Source organism: Procambarus clarkii, chromosome 49, assembly GCF_040958095.1.
Source record: "Procambarus clarkii isolate CNS0578487 chromosome 49, FALCON_Pclarkii_2.0, whole genome shotgun sequence".
In the NCBI taxonomy this organism is placed as follows: Eukaryota; Metazoa; Arthropoda; class Malacostraca; order Decapoda; family Cambaridae; genus Procambarus; species Procambarus clarkii.
Window position 1 is genome coordinate 16,985,259 of NC_091198.1, and position 24,021 is coordinate 17,009,279.

The window sequence follows — 24,021 nt, forward strand, 5'->3', positions numbered from 1 at the left end:
CGGGTTTAACCACTGGATAGAGTCACTGGTTTAACCACTAGATAGAACCACTGGTTATTGATATCAATGTTTTGAATTGGCTGAAACTGACCAATTAAGTTGGTGTGTCAGCATTCACATTGTCATTTATCTGTGGGTTGTTCTACCGTAGATATGATGAGAGTATTTTGAGATTTGAAGATTGTATGAGAACATTGCAGCAAATAAATGGTGGTGTTATTTCAGTTAACAAATTTTTAATGAGAACAGAAGGGAACAGCAAATAAATAATATTAGTTTAGATTAAACATTTTGTCTGTAAAAAACCACGTTCACTGAAAAAAAATCTTTTGAAGATAATGTAAATGCCAGCCAACACATTGATTTATTATTATACTTGTATTTACTATTTCGTTAGTGCTATAGTTAATATACAGTATATGCAACATAAAAGGAAAACATTTAAAACATAATAAAAACATCACAATTGTATATCTAATGTTGTATTTTGATTAATCTTTTTGGTCAAAATTGACAAAAGTTCATGACACAGGTCCCAGGGTCATTCTGTAATTGCCCTGGCCTACACAGGCCTCATCCCTATACACAGTTCAGCCCACTGAGAGAGATGTACAAGTACTGTAATTACATTTTAAGTATATTACATATTGTATAGAGGGTCAGGATTGATATTTGATAGAATTTTTCATAATATTTTTTGTTTTGAAAGATTCTTGACACAAGGGGCTGGGGATATCGATTCTGATGAGCTACAATCAAAAAAATTGTTTTTAGTTTCTTTGTACTATGAATTATATGTACAGTACTGTACTTAAAAGTTGGACATTTCAGGCTATGGAAGAGGAGGAGGAAGAGGTCACTAGCAATAAGAATAAGAGGGGCTCTAAAGGAAAGAGAAAACGACAAGATGAGATGGATAATGATGACGACCCTAAGCCAAAAAAACGTGGACGTCCTGCTAGGGAAAAACCAGGACCGAAAAATAAAAGGCTAATTCGTCAACTGAAACGTCTCATGGATATAGTTATAAAATACGAAGACAGGTAAGTAAACTTATTTAATTTTTCTGTGTGTAAAAGATGGTGTGGTATGACTATAACAAATCAGGAGTTTGTTATAGAAATGGACAGTTTGAGATGCATTTATGGTGTTAGGACATACAAAGGCCAGTAAATTGTAAGACCGAGATGGTTTAGTCATACTGAACAAAGGGAGGTAGGAGGAGAAAGGGAAGGCCTAGATGATGATGCTCCATGGTGAGTTTGCTGAGGTAACCACCAAGTGAGACTTCCAGAAGTCCTGTTCCTGCCCCTCCTCCCTACTATTGGGAGTCTCATGGGTCACTTTAGGGAGTCTCGTAGGTCGCTTTTTGGAGGCTCTTGTAGGTGGTTACCTGGCTGGATCCCTTAGTTGCTGGGACTGCCATCTGGTGATAGTGTAGTGTAACTACAGTGCTGTTATGAATTATTTTTCTAAGAGGGCTCCTCAAGTCCAAGGAGTCAAGTAGAAGAACTTGACTCCTGAAGAACTCAAGGAGTAGAAGAACTCCCAAAACCCTCTCTAGGTATGGTGGCTCTCAGGTGCCAGCAACTTGACATAACACCTCCACTTAATTTGAATCACACCAGACCCTTGCGAGTCATTATAAACCTAGGAAACTAGATACCAAAACCTGACCCTTCCTCTGTAGAAGTGCAGGGAGTTGAGGGTACTAGATCACTTAAACCCAAGAAAAAGCCATCAGAAAAGTACAGCAAAAGAAGACAAACAACAGCATGGTAAACACAACACAGAAAAGTGAGACCCTAAATGATCTACCCAGAAGTTAGTGTGTTTGTTTAGTCCTGTAGAGAATTCTATTGCGAACACAATGATACCAAATTGAAAAACCTAGGACGAGAGTTGAAGTAACAAAGTTGAAAAGATTATACACTTTTCAGAATTACCGCGCGCTCCCGCGGAATGTGCAACCCCACCCGGGGTAGTGTGGCGCATGTGTGCTCAGAGCATCAAAGTGTTAAATAGGTATTGATGTTGTTCTCTTTTATTTGTTTTTTAGTGATGGACGAGTACTGAGTGAACCCTTCATGAAGTTACCATCTCGCCGTGAGCTGCCCGATTACTATGGAATAATTAAGAGACCAATGGATATATGCAAGATCTTATCTAAAATTGAAGAAGGAAGAGTAAGTTATGAGTATACAATTAGTAGAGTTTCATTATATTTTCATTCATTAATTTGAAACATTCAGCACTCACTTATGGTGGTACAGGGACAATCTCTATTGTTATTGGGACATATAGCCAGTGTGGTAGATTCTAGAGCTATATTTTTGCTTGGGGAAAATGTGTTGGACAGACCTTAATGAAACTAATAAGCTCTTACTAAACTAAAAATTCTACATATATGTTCTGATGCTAGAATATACTCTAATACTGTAGTCTTGTTTGTAAACAATACCCTAAGAAGCTCTGCAATAGAGCCAATTATTTATACTGTATATATGTATATATATTTGTATATATATATATGTATATATATATATATATTGGTGTATACTGGCAGCAGGTTTTCTTTCAAACATGTCTCATTGAATATGACCGCATATTCTGTATTTACTATTTTCTGATTTAGGGCTTCTATCCCTCTAACTATTTTCTAAGCATCAGGGCTTAGCTGAAATAGGAGTTCTCCAAAACTCATTTTCGTAATTTTAAGGTGAAGAAAAGAAGTGAATTACTATAGAATGTATTACACTTATTTATACAATTTGCACAACGTTTCGAACCTCCATGGTTCATTCTCAAGTGAAAGGAATTTTCAGGTTTGGTTGATTTTATACCCGCACTGGGTCAGGTGATAAGACAATAAAGGTGAAAACATGGGGGGATACATAAGGGATAAATGTGGGATGAAACATAAGAACATAAGAATAGAGGTAACTGCGGAAGGCTTATTGGCCCATACGAGGCAGCTGCTATCTACATACAAAGATTAATCAAGTGTAATTGGCCTGTTATGTTGAACGGTGTCTTCTGTGTTGGCATCGTTATGTTCTGATCTTGTCCTTACTCTCATGGTGGGTAGAGTAAATAGTTCCGTGATTTGAGTGTTCATGGTAGGTTGTTCTATTCTTATGTGAATTGCTTCAAGAATTAATTCTTGAAGCCACGCCGCTTGTCCGCGCAGCCCTTCCCTCTCTGGAAGGGGGAGACCTGAAACCTCCACCCCGCTACTCACACCTCCAGTTGATCGATCTGGCACAGTTGTAAACTCTGGCTTTGATTTCTTGGCAGTGTTTCGCCTTAGTAGTGTTCTCTGCGGTATTGTAGTGTGGTGTCCTGGTGTAATTACAGTGTAGTGAGGCTGCATGCTATCTTCCCTAAGTGCCCTGTAAGTACTACCCTTGGGTGCTAGGGTTGCCTTCCATAGTGCCTTCAGGAAACCACTTCGGTAGGGGTTCTTGCTGCTCGGCATTTGCGCCCGCCCTTAGGGCCAGCTGGGGTTTCGTGGCCCTTTGTTTGGCCTTGGGTAGGAAGTGGTCTTGTTGCTGATTGGTGAGCAAGGTGCTACGCAGCTTGACTACCTGCGCGGCAGCCGTGTGCCTGTTCCTTCTGGAGACGTACTTTTGCGGGGTTTTTCTTTTTGTTTTACGTGCTAGGAGGGGGTCTGCCTTGTTTTGGTTATTGGTTCATTTAAGGTTGTTGGTGAGCCTCTTCTAAACCCCGTGTTTGTACACATCGCAGGGGTTCAGTTTTTAACTCATCCCCCCCCCCTTGTTAGCTCTTGAGTTTACCAGCTTTGTAGCACCTTGCCTGGGTTTCCCGTAGCAGTTAGCCTGCGTGCCCTGGAAAACCCAATCGGGGCTCAGTAGACTGATGGACGCGTCTTCAGAGTTCCAGCTCACCTTGTGGGAGTTTGAGTGTTGTTCTGTACCCTTGTCACAGGATGACAGTCAACTCTTTTGCCTCCTTCATGCTACCTGTTGGGGTCGACAATACCTTTGACCCGGAGTCTTGCGAGACGTGTTCTCTGCTCGTGCTCCAATTTACCCGTTCTATTGTCACTGAGGTTCGGGTACAGGTGGCATCCATGTTGCATACTCAGTTTAGGTTGCTGCAACACGCTAGGTTGGTTGCCCACTCAGATTTCCTGAGGCTGCCCTGTTTTGGTTAGGCATTGTTCACCTGTTCCCCTCTTCCCTGCTCCCAACTCCGAAACATTTTAGGGTTTCTGGGTCAGGGTGGGGTTTAGTTGGTGATGAGACTTGGGCGGCTTCGGGGGCTGCCCCATTCGGGTTGGGGACGGAGGCATTCGAGCCTGCTCCTCCTGCTGAGGCTTCTGGATCCTATCATCCCTCCCTCACAATTCCCTCTTCCCCGCCCCCCCTCATCATACACTCTTTACTGTCCATCACCATTCTTATGCTTATAAAAATCGGTTTAACATTTTATATTTGTGTAGATTATAATAATTTTTTGTGCCAGTTATCAGGTTAAATTTGAATTTAGTTTTTCTCTTCCTCTCTCAGTATGAAGACCTGAACGAACTGGAGACTGACTTTATGCTCCTGTGTCGCAATGCCCAAGAGTACAATGAAGAGGCTTCTATCATCTATGAGGATTCCATTGTAATGCAGAGTGTCTTTGTTAATGCTCGCGAGCGTATAGAAACAGAGGCTGATAATCTCCCCGAGGAAGGTTGGTAACTTGGTGTACTTTACAGTTTAGAATATATTCTAACTTGTGTAAACCTGAGACAGGAGTTCCCTCAGCACAGACATCATCATTATGAACAAGCTCGGCCTTTTTTAGTTTTTTTCAGGCATTCAGTGTTGAAAGTTACCAGTTAAAATATGGATAAAGCCTTTTTCTGTTAAACTGAAAGTGGTGTAGGTTGTGTTGGATATATGGCATGTTCACATCTTTAAATTTGTTTGAATATCCTTTATGCAATGTTATAGTTTATTCTCTAGTTTCTACAGATGTTTGATCAGTAGGAATTTGGTATATATTATGATGAAAGTTGGACATGTTTGAAAATGTTCATCACTAAGTGTAGAGAAGAAGATGTAGTTATGTGGTCACTTTATGTGATGTTTGTTTTGAATTATTCCGTTTAATGTAATTTACAAATTCTGTATATTAATATTTCTGCCACAATATTTTGTGTGTGTCTGCAGATGAGGAAGAGGATGAAGAGGAGGAGGAAGAGGAAGACAGTAGAGGAAAGAAGGGGAAGAAAAGTAAGGGAGATAAAAGCAGAGGGAGAAGGAAAAGAGTAAAATATGCCGATGATTCCGATGATGATGATGAGGATGATGATGATGACGATGTGAGTAAGAAAGAACCCGAGTGAAGCATATTGAGTCCTTGTGCTTAGACTTGAAAGCATCTAGGAAATTGAGTGGAACTTACTCAGTTGGTCACGTTGTTATATAATGTCCTGTGCTACTTGTTTATTTTTAAAATACAAAACCATTTGCTAATTCCAGTTTTGTTATTAAGTTTTTTCTGAGATGACATCAGTTCAATTTACAGAATTGCCAAAACTCTTTAGATATTAAAATTGCTCCCTTCCACTCACAATTCCTGATTGGGACGTTTTAGAAATTTCTTTGTTAATCTGCTCTTAGGTTTTATTGCAAATTATTAATGTTCATGCTATCAGTTCCAACTGTGATTGATGAGCACTTGGTGTTGATTTTGGTTGTCATTATTAATCTTTTCAGCAAGTTGATTTCAAATTCATTTGGTTATTAGACTTTTTTTTATGTATTAGGAGGAAAAAATAAGAAACATTCCAATTTATTAACTGGATCCTTGGTATTTTCTTTCAATATAATACATTTATCCCTTTTTTTCAATTTAATTATTTGAATATCAGAAGACTTTTCCTCATTTTCTGTTAAGTGATTTTCCTTATTTTCACACTTTTTCAGTGATGTGTGACATGAGGTCGGAGATCACAAGAGTCGTTGGAAAGATCTAGTTCAGTGTCACCTTGCTTTCATGTACCTTAAGATGATTAAATTATTAAATAATATATTTTGCCAGAAGTTTTCTTCTAGGGCTGGAATACTTTGTTGTACATTTTTGGTCTAGTCCTTAATCTTGTGTTGTAGAGAGCTGATTCCAGAGATGCGTTCCATAAGGGGCATTGCTGTATTGGGTTATGTGGCTTTGTATGTCGTAAATAGAATATATAACTTCACACTTGACCACGTATTACATTATTGCAGCTATTAAATAAGTATTTTATGATGGATGAGGCAGAATGATTCTGGTGGCAATATGTTCTGATACGTTGTGTATTTTATGCAACATACAAGCGAGTGTTGTAAATGGAAGTTTTGGAGATACAAGTTTGCCGCTGCAAAAAGTAACATAAAGGCAGTTTATGGTTTCGTGCTATTCCCAAGATTGTGGTATTTGAACTGACGATGAGATAAAGTTCATTCTTCTTTTAAACTGATAACAGAATAGAAAATATTCTTGTAGTTTTAATTTTCATTGTCCTCATGCTGTATGGTTTTGTAAATTGTACTGACTCATAGTTGAACAAATATTAATAGAAATTAACTGAGCTAGTAAGAAAATGTCAAAAGCTTTTCCATGACCCAATCCTTTTTCCCTTATCTCTTCATTATATTTTAGTATCTAATAAATACAGATATGGTCAAAAGCACAACTTTGTCCTCATTTTACAGTAGTACAGTATATTCCCCTTCAGATTACAGTATATATGTATGAACCAAAAATGTCTAAATATAAATCTTTGTATTGGTTTTCTTAGTGAATTAAAAAATTCATACTCGTCTGATGTATCATTGGGTCTGGATTTTTGGGTAACCTTTCTAAGCATGATAATAAAAACATGTTTTAAAAATCAGTTTCAGTGTCTTAAAATCAATAAACCAAATATTTGTTGGTGTTGTTATTATCTACTTCAAGAAATTTAATATCATCAAGATGATGATAATATCATGTTAATAATATCTCTAAAAGTCATGAAGGCTGGTGTTTACTTGTGTAGATATCCGATGAAGCCCAAGATTACTTGGAGAAATTTAGCCTCTATTGCCTAGTTACAGCTGACCTAAAGAGCCCCCCCCCCCCCTTCCCCCTCACAGCAATGCCTTTCTATAAATACAAAATAAATAATAATTGTTTTTATAGGGCTATAAAATTTATAACAAAAAAAAAAGTTCTATACAGTACCAAATAATTTGAAAGTAAAATTTTACGGCACATTTTAAATTTTACTTTTATTCTTATGTGAAATGAAATCAAGAACTGCTGGTTAGTATTCATTCTAGTAAAAGCTAGCAAAAAAGCTATTCATCTGCTAGTAAAAGTAGCTTTTAACTTGGCTTAAAGTTTTAAGCTAAAGTAGCTTAAAACTTTTCTTCCATTTTATGGTTATAAACATGATGGTTGCCCTTGGTGACAAATGATTTCCTTCCCATTCCATTAAATCATTTTGTTAAAATGTCCACAAAAATAAGCAACAAAACCACTTTCTCCTTACATGGACAATGCACTTAAACTAAAATAGTGCATCAGACTATCGAATATAATGGAAAGTTTCAGCTCTGGTAAGTGGTCAGATGCAGTGGAAATGGCATCTGGGCAGTCAAGAAATGTTCATTTTATATGGTATTTAATACTAAAAAATTTATTTTGTTTTTTTATAAGATAATCTTTTACAGTGGACCCTTGCTCTAACTGATGGAGTCATACCAGACTCCCATCTGCAGCAAAAACATTAGTTATTTCCAAAGTTTTTTTTTATATTATACAATTTTACACCAAATATTATCTTTTGTATTTGTGCAACCAATGGAATTTGTTTTTGTGCACATTTTGGTGCCAAAATCATTTGGAAAAGATGTGTACATGTGTGTGTTGAGGGGAGGAGGGAGGGTGTACGGAGGCAGGGACGCAGCCCCCCTGGCTTCACTCCATTGTATGCCTTTTCTATTGTCAATTTCCGCTAATCATAACAATCATACTATTGAAATGGAATCCTTCCATTGCTGTTCCTTTATGATTTCAATCCATTCCATTGTCCTACCTTTATGGTAAGACATGTACTGTTTTTGTGTATGGTACAAAAAATGTTGAAAAATAGCAAGAGGGGTTGTACCATTGGAATGTCCCCACACACCAAAGAAGTTAACGCACACAGTCATGCCAATCATTTTGGCCAGGGGAGTGGAGCCTTGTGGAGTGTGTGAACTGCTTGCCATTGGCCACTTTAATTCTCAGAAATTTTAGCCAGATGTATGATGCTTAATTTGGCAAGAAACGGCTTCAAATTGCACCAATAAAAATGAAAATATATTTTGTTCATGGCAATTTAAGGTGTTTTTAAAAAAATTGTTTCATTGATGGCAGTTAAATAAACAGTGATGTGGACAAGTTGCCCCTTAACAGACAATTTTTTCTCTCAAGTTTTTTCTGGCTCTTTGATTAATCTAATTACAGTTGGGAGAATGATTGCTGGAGATTATGCTAAAGTTTTGTCACTGAATCTCATTGTCATATATTTTTTATTGCTAAATAATTTGTACATTGTCTCAAATTTGGTTTAGTAGAGTATATTAACATTATTAGTGTTTTTAAATTAATAAACCAAATATTTGTTGGTGTTGTTATTATCTACTTCAAGAAATTTAAATAAATTCTTGGAATGTCTCACGTTTTTCATTTTGTATTTATTATAAGTTTGATTACATGTCAAGAAAGTCATAAATAATGCTTTTTGGGAAAAATAATTGTTCTCCACATATTAATTATAGTATTGTCTACCTTACAACATTTCCTACAATTTCATTCCAGTTCCAAAGCATTGACAAGATTCTGTTATAATTTAATTGGTAAAATCCTCTCCGTAAATCCCAACCAATAAGCTGAATTTTTCAGTTTTATTGGATATTTCGCATAATGTAAATACTAAAAGTTTAAAAGCAAGTCCCAATGTATCAAGTATACAGGTGTCCCTTGACTTTGTGGTGGGATAAGTTCTGTGATGTACTATATGGATTTAGTTCAGAATACAGTAGGTTCAGTAGTAGGAAAATTAGGATGCCTACCAGGATCAAGAAATTTGTGAACAAAAACAGCACTCAATGTAATAAAACGCCATTTTCTGGACAAAGCCCTGGAGGCTCCGCCCAGAAAAAACAGTATACTGAATATACAGTAATATTATACTGTATTGTAAATAACTAATATGCAAGAAGTGCAAAAGACTGCAATCATTGATAGACAAACTGGGTGATGCAGATGTTATTAATCCTGTTTGATACATTGCCTCCTGATCAGGGGTCAGATTTATGAAGCAGTTACGAACCTGTACATCTTTTCTCAATCTTTGGCAGTTTTGTTTACAATTATTAAACAGTTAATGAGCTCCGAAGCACCAGGAGGCTGCTTATAACAATAACAACAGTTGATCGGGAAGTTTTCATGCATGTAAACTGTTTAATATTAAAATGTAACCAAAGATTTAGGAAAGATGTGCACATCTGTAAGTACAGTACTTACGTAACTGCTTCGTAAATCTGGCTCCAGAACCGAAACTCGTGAGCAGCTGGGTTAAGCTCTGGCACTTTACCTTCAACTCGATATGCTCCTCTCCTAAATCTATTTTTGTCCCCATTTTTTCCTAATGGGTATCTTTTCTTTGTGTGTATTCTATTTTATACTGTAATAAAATGTCATGTTGACACAGTATACAGTACTCTTCAAAAAAAAAAAAAATTGTCTGGTGTAATTTTTTTTTTTTTTTTTTTTTGCGATATATACAAGAGTTGTTACATTCTTGTACAGCCACTAGTACGCGTAGCGTTTCAGGCAAGTCCTTAATCCTATGGTCCCTGGAATACGATCCCCTGCCGCGAAGAATCGTTTTTTCATCCAAGTACACATTTTACTGTTGCGTTAAACAGAGGCTACAGTTAAGGAATTGCGCCCAGTAAATCCTCCCCGGCCAGGATACGAACCCATGAAATAGCGCTCGCGGAACGCCAGGCGAGTGTCTTACCACTACACCACGGAGATTGATAATCTTGTGATATCTCTTCCCTCTAGTCCATTATCCATCTGTATTGCCTGAAGAAGTGTATTTACCTTTTAATAACCTCCTTTTAGAATTTCAAACCCATCTTTTTACCATTAGTTAACTATGTGGCCATTATGATTTAGTGATTACTGGCTCCCAATACAGCCTCAGATTTTATTGTCAATATTTGCCTCAATATAAATGAAAATTAATTCTATGTTGTTGGTGTATCCTCGCTACTCTTCCTTGTTGTCTGTATTCTGTGCTGCTTTATGAAGTACCTATCTGTAATGTGCACCAGTTTCTCCCTCCACTGACTAGCCCCTTGGAAATACAACCCTCATTTAAAATATTTTCTTTTAGCTGCATTTTTTTTTACCTAACTCAATGTATGTTGGTACAGTATATTAAATTTTCAGGAACATGTTCCTTTTTCCTTTGTCCTCTACTCCCCCTTCCTCTAATGATTTTGTTGCTAGGTTTTTATGTACCAATTCACTAATGATGGGGCATGTGTGTTCCATGCTCCATGAAAACATTAAATATCTAAGTTAGAATAAGTGATACACAGCAAGATATCTTTGGCCTGTGTCTTGTTACTGTATCACAACAGATAAAAAATAAATCTGTAATTGAGACTGAAGTTTTGTGTTAAATTGAAAATATCACCATAAAAGTAATCGACTGCAAACACAGACTAATAAATATAGGAAATAAAACTGGTAACTCGTCCACAATCCCCTAGCGACTCTGGAACACAAGGCCATTCTACAGAATATTCCACCTTAGGAAATTACCTCTCTGAATCATACAATACTTAAGTAACTGTAGCTTTATTGTAGCAACATATAAGTAAGCACATGTAATACACTATTACAAAAAGTAACATACTAGGGGTTATAAAGATGGTAAACAAACCACAATCAGCAAACCTGGCAACCCCTGTTAACCATTCACAGGCAACACCCATAGTTGTCCCTGGTGAATATTGACATGCCTCTCCTCCAAGACAAACCAAGTAACATGGACCGTGGAAGCCATCTTACATGGTTCCAAAGTAATACACTTAACCATAAAATGTGACACTTGTAGCAAGATATTTCATATGAGCTGCGCTAAATTATGCAACCCATCCTGCTAAAATAATAGTTCAGTACTTACAATAATGATTTTGTGGCAGCAAATATTGTATGTTCATGGAGGCTGCCAACTACACTCATTTGTTAATGCTACCAAAGCAACTAGATTTGTTATATTGTTTTGGTGTAATCAACATTTTGATTCTTAAGTTATTTTTCTGTAAGAATTATTTTCAAATTTTTTATATAATTTCATAGGGAGTATTTTTTTTTATTTTGTCAAAGCCAGACAAGAGATATGATCTCCATAACATTACTTTGAGCCTATGGGGCACCAATTTACAAAGCACTAACTAGTAAAAATTAAAAAAAAAAAAATGCATTTTTTTGCATTTTTTGTATTTTATTTGGGTGTACAGTAACCATGATTTTCCTGCTGAACAGCATCAATACTCTTTTAGTTCAGTGACTTGTAAAACAACCAAGGACAGTAAATACCAATAAAAGTGAGATCTTAAAGAGCAAGATGACATTTTATTACACAATTTAGTATATTTCTTTTTCAAGCAGATCATTATACATAAATTAAAGTTTTACACAAGATCTTGATCTAGCAAGGCCTAGTCTTGTATATTAGAAGGTTGTTACATTGCAGCACACATTCACATCAGTCCAATATATGTTACTATATAACATTGTCATGATGCACTGCCAATTTACACAAATTACTGATACTGTATAGCCAAAACTAGGAAGGTAAGTAAAAACTTGTAATTTTAGTAACCTCAAATCATTCACTTAACAGTACAGTAGACACAAAAATTATATTTGTGAACAAATCTGCCACTATGAAAATTCAACAGTTAATGAGTTAATGTGTAGATGCCATGTGTGAAAAGCAGGGTAAGCTTTGCTCATTAAAAATATTATACAGTACAGCATTTCTTAACCTGACAAAGAATGGGCTCTATAGCCATTACAAAATAGCCACAGCCACAGCCACTTTTATTCCTACCTTAAATAACTGCAAACCAATATTAATTTCTATCAATAAGAAGATTACAGACTCAGTCTTCATCAGAGTCGTAGCTTGCCTTCTGTTGAGCACGAGCACCTGCATTAACAGCAATAAGAAAATCTTGCTGTTTACCCTCTTTCAACCTTTGTCTGATCAATTCAGCAATGGCCTTGTCAGTCCGCCTTTCTAACTTGTCCAGCTGAGTTTGAATTCCTCGTTTCAAATCAAATGTTATTTTTTTGGGAGCCAGATTCGTGATTTCAACCTGTAAAAAAATTATATCAATTATTAAAATTATGTTACAAAGTTTAAACAAAAATAACTGTACATGTACTATACAATTACATCAAAATTGTATTTTGTTAGTCAAAGGTATCGCTGCCCTCTTGTACAGATCATCCGTCCTACAATACTATTTTGTGGTTAGTCATAATGAGCTTGTGCACTACTTGCCTGGTGGAAACTACCTCAAATGGAACAAGTTTGTTTTGCTATAGAAAATTGCTATATAGCTTGTGTGCTATAGAAAAGTAATTGTGCCTTTGTTGACCAAACCGTCCGTCCTGGACCATTCTCAAGTTGATTGTAACAATCGACTTGATAATGGACCAGGACGGTCCCACCGATAATGGTCCCACCTTAAAACCCTTGCAGAAAACAAGTTATTTCCTGATGCTGATACTCTAAGTCTAATTACTACTAAAGGCTTAACTAATCAACACCAATTGAAAATTGGACAGGGTGGACAGCATATTATTGTCAATTTTACTCTCATATACTGCACATTAATTCATTAAAATACAAACATTTTCCTCACACTTACTGTAAACAGTGCATAGTTGTGAATTTTGTTTCAGTATTCCATTCTTTGTCATTTGGTCCCATCATAGATAAACAATGATAAATACATGTAATTTCTATATTTACCTGAACTTCCTCTTTGGCCCTTTCTCCATCGTCTATCTGTGGTTGAACAATAGTTTCCACATCCTCTGGCTCCACTGCAGGCAGTACTGCCTCTTCCAAGCTTGAAGTTTGTGGCTTGTAGTTTCTATTACAAAACAGATAAAGGCAATCACACAAACATTCTTCATATGTTACAAAAGTCAAAATTATAAATGAACTACTTTAGCTCACGAGTCATTATATTTTCACTACGTTACAGAATGTAATTGCGTAATCTTAATTACCTATTTGTAATTTCAGGAGGATCTAAACTCATGGTATCCAGTCATATTCATATTCTTTATCACATTTAAAAAAAATTGCCAATTGTGTTGTTATCCACTACCTTCCAACAAATTATCTGTATGCCACTCTGGAAACAAAAATAGTTTCTGTATAATATGTTATTTTGGCACCTATGGCTCAAAAGTTGGAATTTATGTTCTCGTGTGTTCAGAGTATAGTACTGTACTGTACTGCAAATTTCAAAATATTCAAGATTGTACATTTCTTTCCCATTCTCATTATACCACATCTTTTTTCCTTCTATCTTCTATTGTTTACACTCTTAGCACCTCCAGCCTATCCTTGTACTGTAGCCAGAAGCCACATGGCAATACGCTTTTCTGACCAATCCTGCTTTAATTATACTGTATGACTTTTGAGGTATGGACTCCAAACCATTGGTTCACATTAGGTCATACCTTGAGGTTATTTTGAGATGATTTCGGGGCTTAGCGTCCCCCACGGCCCAGTCCTTGACCAGGGCTCCTTTTTGTTACACATCCCTAGGAAGCAGCCCATAGCAGCTGTCTAACTTCCAGGTACCTATTTATTGTTAGGCAAACAGAGGCATCAGGATGAAAGAAACTCTGCCCATTTGTTTCCGCTTCCATCGGGGATTGAACCCGGAACCTCAGGATCGGGATTACGAATCCGAAGCTCTGTCCATTCAACGGTCAGGCCCCTAATTAATGTCTCAGGTCTCATTAATGCCATCAACAGTTTAAGCATTTCTGCACACATATGCTGAATACAGCAGCATGGTTTATAAGGAGGAGGAGGAGGAGATAAAATACAAAAGAAGTTACATATACAGACTGTACTGTACTTCAGAACAGCAGAGGCACTTTACAACTCCAATGTAATAAGTACTTGATACTTGTGATAATGAGAAATATGGTACAATTACACAGTAGAAAACATGATCCATCATGAAGTTACAGTAAACCAAAGAGAGTTTACCATAAAACTATCAAATACAAAATAAATTTACCTTGGAAATCACAACCAGTAGGTACATGCTGGATTACAAAAACTTACTAATGACTCAAATTAACCAAACACCACTCACTCACTAACAAGATCCTTCATTGTCCGAGCATGTTTCTACTTTAGGTAAATTGTTCACTAAAGAACGAAATTATTACTGAGGATATTACTGAGAATATTATACGACAGGATGCAGGATGCCTCCTACTGCAGGATGCCTCCTACTACTATTATAAGACAGAAGTGCAATATGTGGACCGTAAACACTTGAATTGTACCTTAAACTGCTAACCTGAAGAGAACTTGGGAGGGTGGGAGCTCGTCCTCCACTTGATCATTGGTCTCGTCATTAGGGTCCTCCTGCTCTCCACGACGTCGTCTCTTCAGAGCCAAAAGTTTCTCCCGTCGCTTCAGGGCGGCATCTTCTAAGGTTCCTACTCTCTCCTCGTCCCGCAGCCCCATAATCTATGACTGTATGAGGGCGTCTGCCTCCTGCTGTAGTGCACCTCCAAGTTTTCTCTCAGAATCAGAACTGGAAACTGTTGTTGTTGTTGGCGTCCAAGTCAGCCTCAGACTCCTACCCCCCCAAAAAAGCAAAATATATAATTATTATTTAACATCAATCAATTTAACTTCAATTTAAATTAAATCTTTGTCTAAGTTAAAATGTTAAAACTAATCTAGAGAAGTGAACTGATTCCTTTCTTAAGAGGACAATTTGTAAGCAAATATGTTATCCATAATTGAGGTTGGCTTGCATGTTGACCCTGAACGCTATGCCTGTTAGTGGCTTTACATCAATGTACAAACACCAGTCTTATGTAATCTCACCAACCTATTATACCTTGTTGCATATAAATTATTATTATTATTATTATTATTATTATTATTATTATTATTATTATTATTATTATTATTATTATTATTATTATTATTATTATTATTATTCCACTAATGATAAAACTCATACCTCTTCCATTAATTACAGTTAACTTCCCTAATTACAGTTAACATTCCTTCCAACCTATTGGAGGACGATGAGGTGAGGTGTGGACCAATTATATGGTCTAATATAATCACACCTGCCAGAAACACTGTGTATTAATGGCTTCAGGCACTGTATGTACGCACCTCTATCTAGAAATCCAACATTTCTTGTAACATTTTTAATGTATGTACCTTTACCTGAATAAACATCTTACTTTATTCCGCGGAAAACTAGTATTAATTGTCCGAAACGCTATGCGTGCTAGTGGATGTACAAGAATGTAAGAATTCTTATATATATAAATAAAAAAAATGGGGGTGGTAGGAGAGGAATATCAAAGTGTTGAGCGAGAATCCACAAGGTGTTTTCTGAATACTCTTTATTTTCTTCTCCGAGGCTATGGGTCCCTACACTTGCACTTCTGGTGCAAGTGTAGGGACCTAAAAAAATATATAAAAAAGTTGGTCTCAAAATTCACTGACGAATTGTCTAGTGTACGATATGACTTATATGGGAGGTATGTGTATACCAAGTGACGGTGTTGACAGGTGCATAATAAATGAACTAAAATTATTTATTTATTTATGTAATTATTTATTTATATATAAAAAGGTACATTGAGTTGAAGTTTTATATTCTAACTAAAGTAAACATTAGACTAGAGGCCCCCGTGGCCCGGCCGCCCCCATAGCTGACTCATAACTTATTACTAAGTAGTTTGTATTGGTATTTTAATACCTGTAAACATCTTATAAAGATGAGGTAACGTCTTAAGACGTATAAGCTGTCACCTGTTGAGAGGTATTAGAATAGTGCGCTATCAACATGGTTTATGTAACCTGAGGTGAGCCTTATCTCTCTCTGGGGGTCCATAGAATTACCCCAATCATCCCAAAACAGGCCAAAACTACCCAAAACGTATTAGCATTACGTAAGTAATGAAGAAATATGGTATATTTACTTACTATAATGTTGGTGCTACACGTAGAACATGATCAAACCTATTTTTTCTCTCAAATAATCTAATTTCATAACGAAATGAGACGTAGATATGTGAGAGGTGACGCCATAGGAAGTCGACGACGGTCCAAGCGACAATTGTGTGGAGCGACTTATCCAAGATATATGGTCGCCTGGAGAGTGTTTGCTGCCATAACAGCCTCCTGTACACAGTGATCCAGTCGTCGTATTTCATGGCTCAAATTGTCGCAAATTTAATTGGTAATATTAACAAGTAGAATGTGTATTTATAATAATATTTTTCATAAACAGCCACAAAATATTTAATATTTATTAAAAAAAAGTGTCTGGAAGTTAAATCAATTCCACATGACAATAAATTTGTTATATAGATACTAGCGTTATTCGTTGGTATGCGTTCGCTATTTAAACTACTCCAGTCCTTTTCGTTCATAGAACACCGAACCCTACACGCTCTCTGATATATTGCTTAATTAACAAATATTCACAAATAAAGATTATATTTATATATGTTATCAGAAAGGCAGATATAAAATAGTTTGTGTTAATGCATCACAGAGATTATACCTTATTAGAGAGGAAAAATATTCATATTTTAAACAAGGCTTCTTGGCCGACGCTCTCCCTTTCGATGGGAACTATGACCTTTTGAAAATCAATGTTAATTGAATCTATATATTATAAAAAACGAAGTTTTTTATGTCATCAGAAAGACATATAAGCTGCATGTTAATACTTTGGTATAAATATAACTGAAGTGAAAGCGAAGATATATGCCTTTTTATAGTTACTTGATGGCTCGCTCAGGGAGTGTGAAGGCCTGCACACAAGCCAATCAATTTTATAATTAATGTACATATATGCAAAGTAACGTCAAAGGTTTTTATTTCAGAATGAAGACAGATGTAAGAGGAATAATAAGAGGAAATGAAGATGAAGAAATGATAAAAAGAATGGCAATAGTGGATAGTAGTAACACACTTAAGAATTATTCAGTAATAAATACAAACTCGTCCTTCACCTATGATAAAGGAAAGTCAACTTGGAAGGATTCAATTTACATGAGATTAAGATTAGGATACAAATATATCTGGCAATACGGAGTTGATGTCAGTGAAAAAGATAAGGAGTGTAAATTATGTAGTATGCCGCACGCCCACACCTTAGAACATTATGTATTATAGTGTCAACTTATTGATAACTATAGAAATAAGGAAATAAGTAATGTACCACATCAAATTGTTTGTATGTGTGATAATGGTATGATAGACAGTATACTTAGGAGCTACAAAAATTTTGCCCCAAGAGTGTAACAATTGTATGCTGTACTTACTATATTAACCTGCAATGTTAAATGGGATTCTTGTAATGTTAATTGTCTATTTGTACTTACTGAATTTGTGCGCCCCTTGAGGGACTTGAAGTAGAGGGGGTAGAAATAGCCTAAGTTACTCTATCCCTTTGAGATGTATTTTTTTCTTGTCTCAATAAACATACTTGAACTTGAACTATAAATATTTTTGGCTTCCTGACCATAAAGTTACCGCCGCAGTCGAGGGTAAGAGACCGGATGTACCCCATATACAAGCCGCACTAGCTATTCATAAAAGCTGACAACTTACCCAGATAAACATTACTTCCTAATTATATATATATATGCAAATAATACAATTAAAATGTTTAAAACATGATTATATATATGTATCATGTGGACAGTTTTTAATGTAATTTTTTCTCCTGATATTCGGGTTCTTTATTATGCTTCATCTTGAGGCAAAGCCCAATACCTTACGCCATATTGATGCTTTGTCCACAGATCATTCTCTCTCTCTCTCTCTCTCAAATCATATACATTGATGGTTTCCTACACCGCCACACGGGTGCAGCTGCAAGTGCAGTTGCCTCTACCCATCAGACAGAACTATTTGCCTTGCTTGTTACACTAAAATGTGTACAAGTGTGCGTGTCTATGTATGTATTAACACGATATACTGAACGGGGTGAGAATAGCTTGAGCTACCTCATCCATTTGTGTGTATTTTACCTCAATAAACTTATTTCAATTTCAATTTCAATTCAAGTCTCCAAACTTGATGCATTAATTGTAAGTGATTTTCTACCATCCTGCATTAATTGTAAGTGATTTCTATCATGCTTAATTGCGCGCAACTCTTTAAGACACAATTGTAACATAACCGTGTCTGAAGCTAGACAGAAAACACAACATTATTAGTGATGGTAACATAAGCCATTTCATGTGAATTCCATCTTCGTTGACCTCCGAAACTTGAGGAATGGTCCAGAAAATAGCTACTAAAGTTTAAGTCAAGTGTGAAGATACTTTAGTTGATACTTAGATACTTCCAATAAGTGTAAACATAAGTGCTGACGATGCTACCTTCCTCTATTCAGACCCCAACCCAAACGCACTATATAATAATGAAAATAATAGATTTAAAAAGTCCACTCATGGATGTAAACTAACAAACTCATATCAAACATAAAAAAGACCAACTACTATTTTTGTTCGAAAGTAAATCCTGAAACCAAATTCAACTTCAGATACACAATGTTAACATTAGCAATAATGATTATGGAAAGTTCCTTGACCTATACATAGACAAGAGACTGAACTTCAGCATCCACATACAACACATATGTGGGTGTATACACACACACACACACACATACACACACACACACACACACACACACACACACACACACACACACACACACACACACACACACACACACGCACACACACACACACACACACACACACACACACACGCGCACACACGCGCACACACACACACGCACACACACACACACACACACACGCACGCACACACACACACACACACACACGCACACACACACACACGCACACACACACACACACACACACACACACACACACACACACACACACACACACACACACACACACACACACCAGGAAGACATTTACAGAGAGTAGGGAATTAATTAGGTATCTGGTAGCTAGTTAAGTGGTTTGGGATTTATATCTTGAGGTACTGTATACAATGTTCACAACATAGCAATGTATAATCATTTCATTGTATACAACACATTTTGGTGAAATCCCACGGTATTCCTAGACCAGAATCATAAACATCTCTGACTTCCCACAGCAAGGCGCCGGGCACCGCGGGCTCCAGGCATGATGATTTATGTTTATTTCTCAGAGCAGTAAACAGCCTGCGGCAAAGCTACCCATATGTGTAGAGCTCAGTACTACAGATGAAGAACAACAACGTATCCCTCCTGTATCCCTCGGTGTGAGGGATACAGGCAGGATCCCATTTATATTATGTGGAGCGGCAATCTCAAGGAAGGGGATAAATCATGGACATCTAACCATTTTGTTCCATTAATGTCCTTGCCTCCACTGGGTCACATATCCATAAACAGTACCCAGTTACTAAGCACTATTACATCCACACCTCTAAGTTTGTGTCAATCACCATTATCTGTACCCCCTATGTATACATCAACTCCAGTCGGAAAGGATTTTACTACTTTTGTGTCCAAAATACAGTATGACTTTAAGGAGACACACACTTTGTTAAAAAAACCTCAATTGTCGACTGATAACGATAGCGAAAGCTCTGGCAAGCTTCGCAATGGAAAATTTTTAGCTGTAGAAGAAGTCTATTGGCATTTGCGAGAGAACAAGGTGTTTAAAAGTGTCCCAAATGGGCCTAAAGAAGATACATTTTATGTGGCTGACAATTCACATAATCTTACTAAGGGCGCCAAAACACGGTCGACCTTTCCAGACGACTGTGGAGTGTGGAACAGTGCCAGAGGTACTACCGTGAACTCCTTATTCATATGGGATAATAATAATCGTTTGAGGATAATATATTTGAGAAATGAGATATTTTGTAAAAGAGTATTATCAAAAGGGAAAACGCAGTGGGTTCCCTTAGAACCTCAGCCCTCCCCAGATACTCTCATCACAATGCACCGTTATTACACAGTCCTCAAAGGGCAGGAAAGCTTTAAGAAAAGAGTAACTGTTATTAAAGAGCTGGAGTCTGTAGCTATTGTAGAATACTGTGGCAAGCAAACAGGAGAGACGATGCATGGAAATTCACAAAACAACATTCCATATGTTCGGACCAGGCCTGAAGTTTTAGAAAATATAGGCAAGATGGTTAAGATCCAACCTCCACGAGAGGTTTATCAAAATCTGCTTATGGAAGAATCATGTTTAGCCCCAAGAGACTTCCAACAGGTAAGGAGTAAAAAATATCATGACAAGATAAAGGAACGCAAACCTATTCATAGGCACAATGTTGCTGATGACGTTTTACATGTAATTAGCATGATTAATACCCATGATTATGTAAAGAAGATAATTATTAAGCCGAACAAAGTCCCCTGTGTGGTACTGTATTCCAAGGAACAACTTGAAGATCTCAAGCAACATTTGTGTGCTGCAGGAATGGAAAACCCTAATGTTATCGGTGTTGACAGGACTTTCAATCTTGGCCCTTGTTATTTAACAACACTTGTGTACAAGAACACTACTGTAGTAACAAAAGAAAAATCAAGCAACCCTATATTCCTCGGGCCCATGTATTTACACTGGGATGGTGAATACGAGACTTACTTATCATTTTTCTCCCACCTAAGAGGCAAACTCGATAACTGTATTAACAACTCGAATGTAATGATTGGTAGTGATCAGGAAATCGCGTTAAGAAAGGCACTTATGTGTTGTTTTCCGAAGGCAACATTGTTATTGTGTAGTAACCATCTGAAAGAAAATGTTCGCCACTATTTAACGGATAATATTGGATGCACGAACACCGATAGGATTCGTATCCAAAAGAAAATATTTGGTACAAATGGGTTAGTTAGAAGTGTTTGTGAGGATCAGTTTGAAAGGGGAATCAACAATCTCATATTTAACTTTTACAAATACCCAAAGTTCAAAGATTATTTTGATAGTCGTTTGAAATCTTCTTTATGGAATTATGTGTGTGTACCTCACGCAAAAGCCAAAATGGACACGTTATGGACTAATAACAATTGTGAGTCACTAAACCATATCCTGAAACTGACTATTGATTGGAAACCCCAAAAACTGCCAGAATTAATTGAAAAAATTTGCAATGTTTCAACGCTCCAAATGCTAGATCTGAGGAGAGCATTACACGGAGAAGGCAATTATATAATATCATCCAATTTAGATAAGTACCTGGTTCCTAAGGAAGTTTGGGACCAAAAAACTAAAGATGAAAAGAGAGATTACTTATGGTGCTTTATATCAAGAAAACCTTATAATGAAAATACTAAAATGTATGACAAAAACAAAATTTTTTCAATCCCAAAAACATTTGGAATTGCCAAAAAACCATATCAGCGTAAGCGCCCCCGAAGTGAAAGAGCAGTTTAATGCTATATAATAAATGTGTTTTGGAAATAGTAGCTGACGATTTTGTGTTGATATTGCATATCTCTTACCTAATTTGTATTATGAAATATGACATGATAGTGCGTTACAGACTTCAGTTAGGAAATAATTGGACTTGTAATGTGATTACTGATCCATCTGTATCCCAGTCATTTTACTATGTTAATTTTATGTAATTTATTCTTAAGCTTAATAACATTATTTAAATGTGCTAAATTTCCATTTATATATATATATATATATATATATATATATATATATATATATATATATATATATATATATATATATATATATATATATATATATATATATATATATATATATATATATATTATGTTTCCAAATTTCTGATGATATACAACATATTGTGGTTTATAATTAAGTTCTTATTAATAGTGATCCTGCATCAAAATTAACAATGTTCAAATTCGGTTTTGTATGTTAAAATTAACTACATTTTTATGTTAATTTCTTTCTGTAAATAATGATGATAAAGTGCAATAAAGGTATGATTGAGACAATGTTAAATCGTTAAATCCTAAATATATCTTGAGTCTTATACTTGAAATATTAAATGAACATATAGTGTGTAGTGTAGTGTTTCAATTATTATTAAGAGGGAAGGGTTGGGGGTAATGGTTCATATGTCCACATTCGAATGCCCCTCTTCCCAGGACTGGGGGTGCGGGAGTGTACAATAAACTATACCCACCTCCGGCAGCAGCTTGTCGAAGGCGGAAGTGGAGTCTAGGCCGTTTGTCATGAAAATTATAGTGTGATGGCTCTTATTTTTATTATGGGTACATAATAAGATTATGCCTTTATTCTTAATTTATATTACAATGCTGGTAAAATACACTTCTTGATGAGTATGGAGTACAAATGAACTCATTGTGTACCCTATACTCGCAGGATGAGTATAGGGTACACAATAAACTACCACTCACATCATGGGTATGGGTTGCACAAGAAACTATCGGAGAGCAGAGTATGGAAAGCAAAGTAAACAAAGATTCACACGATGAGAAAGGGTTCCACAATGTCCTATGACTCACAGGATGAGTATGAGGTGCATAATAAATTACCATTCATAGGATGAGTATGGGTTTCACAATAAACTAAAGGTAACAGGATGAGCATGGGTTGCACAAACTATTGGTAACAGGATGGGTATGGGTTGCACAATAAATTACTGTGCTAGGATGAGTGTGAGTAGGATATATATATAAACATATTGTGGTTTATAATTAAGTTCTTAATAGTGATCCTATCCTGCATCATAATTTACATAATATATATATATATATATATATATATATATATATATATATATATATATATATATATATATATATATATATATATATATATATATATGTATATATATATATAATTAGGAAGTAATGTTTATTTGGGTAAGTTGTCAGCTTATATGAACTAATAGCTAGTGTGGCTTGTATATGGGGTACATCCGGTGTCTTACCCTCGACGGTACCCTCCTTACCCTTATCCGCGGCGGTACCTTTATGGTCAGGAAGCCACGGATATTTACAATGGGGCTCGGTCAGTCAATATGATTCCTTTGACATCACTAAACTAACTCTTATGTATTCTGTTCTCGTATTGACAATTTGAATGACATCAAGAATATTTTGAATATCTTCTGATATAGATGGTGCTGTAGTTGATTGTTGTTCATGACAAGTCCAATGGGTCATTAGCATCGCTCAGATTAGTGGGAAGAAATTCTTGCTGCAACAATGTGTGTTCTCAGAGCTAACTAGGGTAACTAAAATACTTATTTCCTAAATAAATACTTTAATTGTAAATATTTGAAAATATATGGTATGTATCAGAATTTCTGACGATATAAAACATATTGTGGTTTATAATTAAGTTCTTAATAGTGATCCTATCCTGCATCATAATTTACATAATATCTACTTCTGTTTTGTGTATTAAAATGACTACTTTTTATGTTAATTTCTTTCTGTAAATGATGATGATGATGATAAAGATCAGTAAATGTAAGTAAGAACATAAGAATGAAGGTAACTGCAAAAGACTTATTGGCCCATACGAGGCAGCTCCTCGTATGGAGCTGCCTTTGATAAGTAATTACCAAAGAAGGCACCAAGCCGGGAAGGCTGTGTAGCACAATCAAATAAGTCAACTGCTCCTGAAGAGGACGGTATTACTTACAGTTTACTGAGA

General features: G+C 36.1%; 3 protein-coding genes across 3 annotated transcripts in view; 2 read left to right on the forward strand and 1 right to left on the reverse strand.

The window, feature by feature from the left end:
- Nucleotides 1-8,700, forward strand: part of LOC123763217 (ATP-dependent helicase brm) — a 31,426-nt gene extending 22,726 nt beyond the window's left edge. The window contains 4 exon segments of the mRNA XM_069303035.1: nt 832-1,043; nt 2,060-2,186; nt 4,533-4,701; nt 5,184-8,700. Coding sequence (XP_069159136.1) covers nt 832-1,043; nt 2,060-2,186; nt 4,533-4,701; nt 5,184-5,359 — 684 coding nt within the window. The 3' untranslated portion in view covers nt 5,360-8,700.
- A 2,186-nt stretch (nt 8,701-10,886) lies between these two features.
- LOC123763218 (coiled-coil domain-containing protein 12) lies at nt 10,887-16,490 on the reverse strand. The gene is made up of 4 exons (XM_069303034.1): nt 16,337-16,490; nt 14,676-14,960; nt 13,094-13,217; nt 10,887-12,431 (listed from the first exon to the last, which is right to left on the reverse strand). The coding sequence occupies exons 2-4, from the start codon at nt 14,843-14,845 to the stop codon at nt 12,216-12,218; spliced, it is 510 nt and encodes a 169-aa protein (XP_069159135.1). The 5' UTR covers nt 14,846-14,960; nt 16,337-16,490; the 3' UTR covers nt 10,887-12,215.
- Nucleotides 16,019-24,021, forward strand: part of LOC123763219 (uncharacterized) — a 34,379-nt gene continuing 26,376 nt past the window's right edge. Inside the window, exon 1 of the mRNA XM_045750274.2 lies at nt 16,019-16,215. The gene's annotated coding sequence lies outside the window, so the exon portion shown is untranslated. The remainder of the gene's footprint in view (nt 16,216-24,021) is intronic.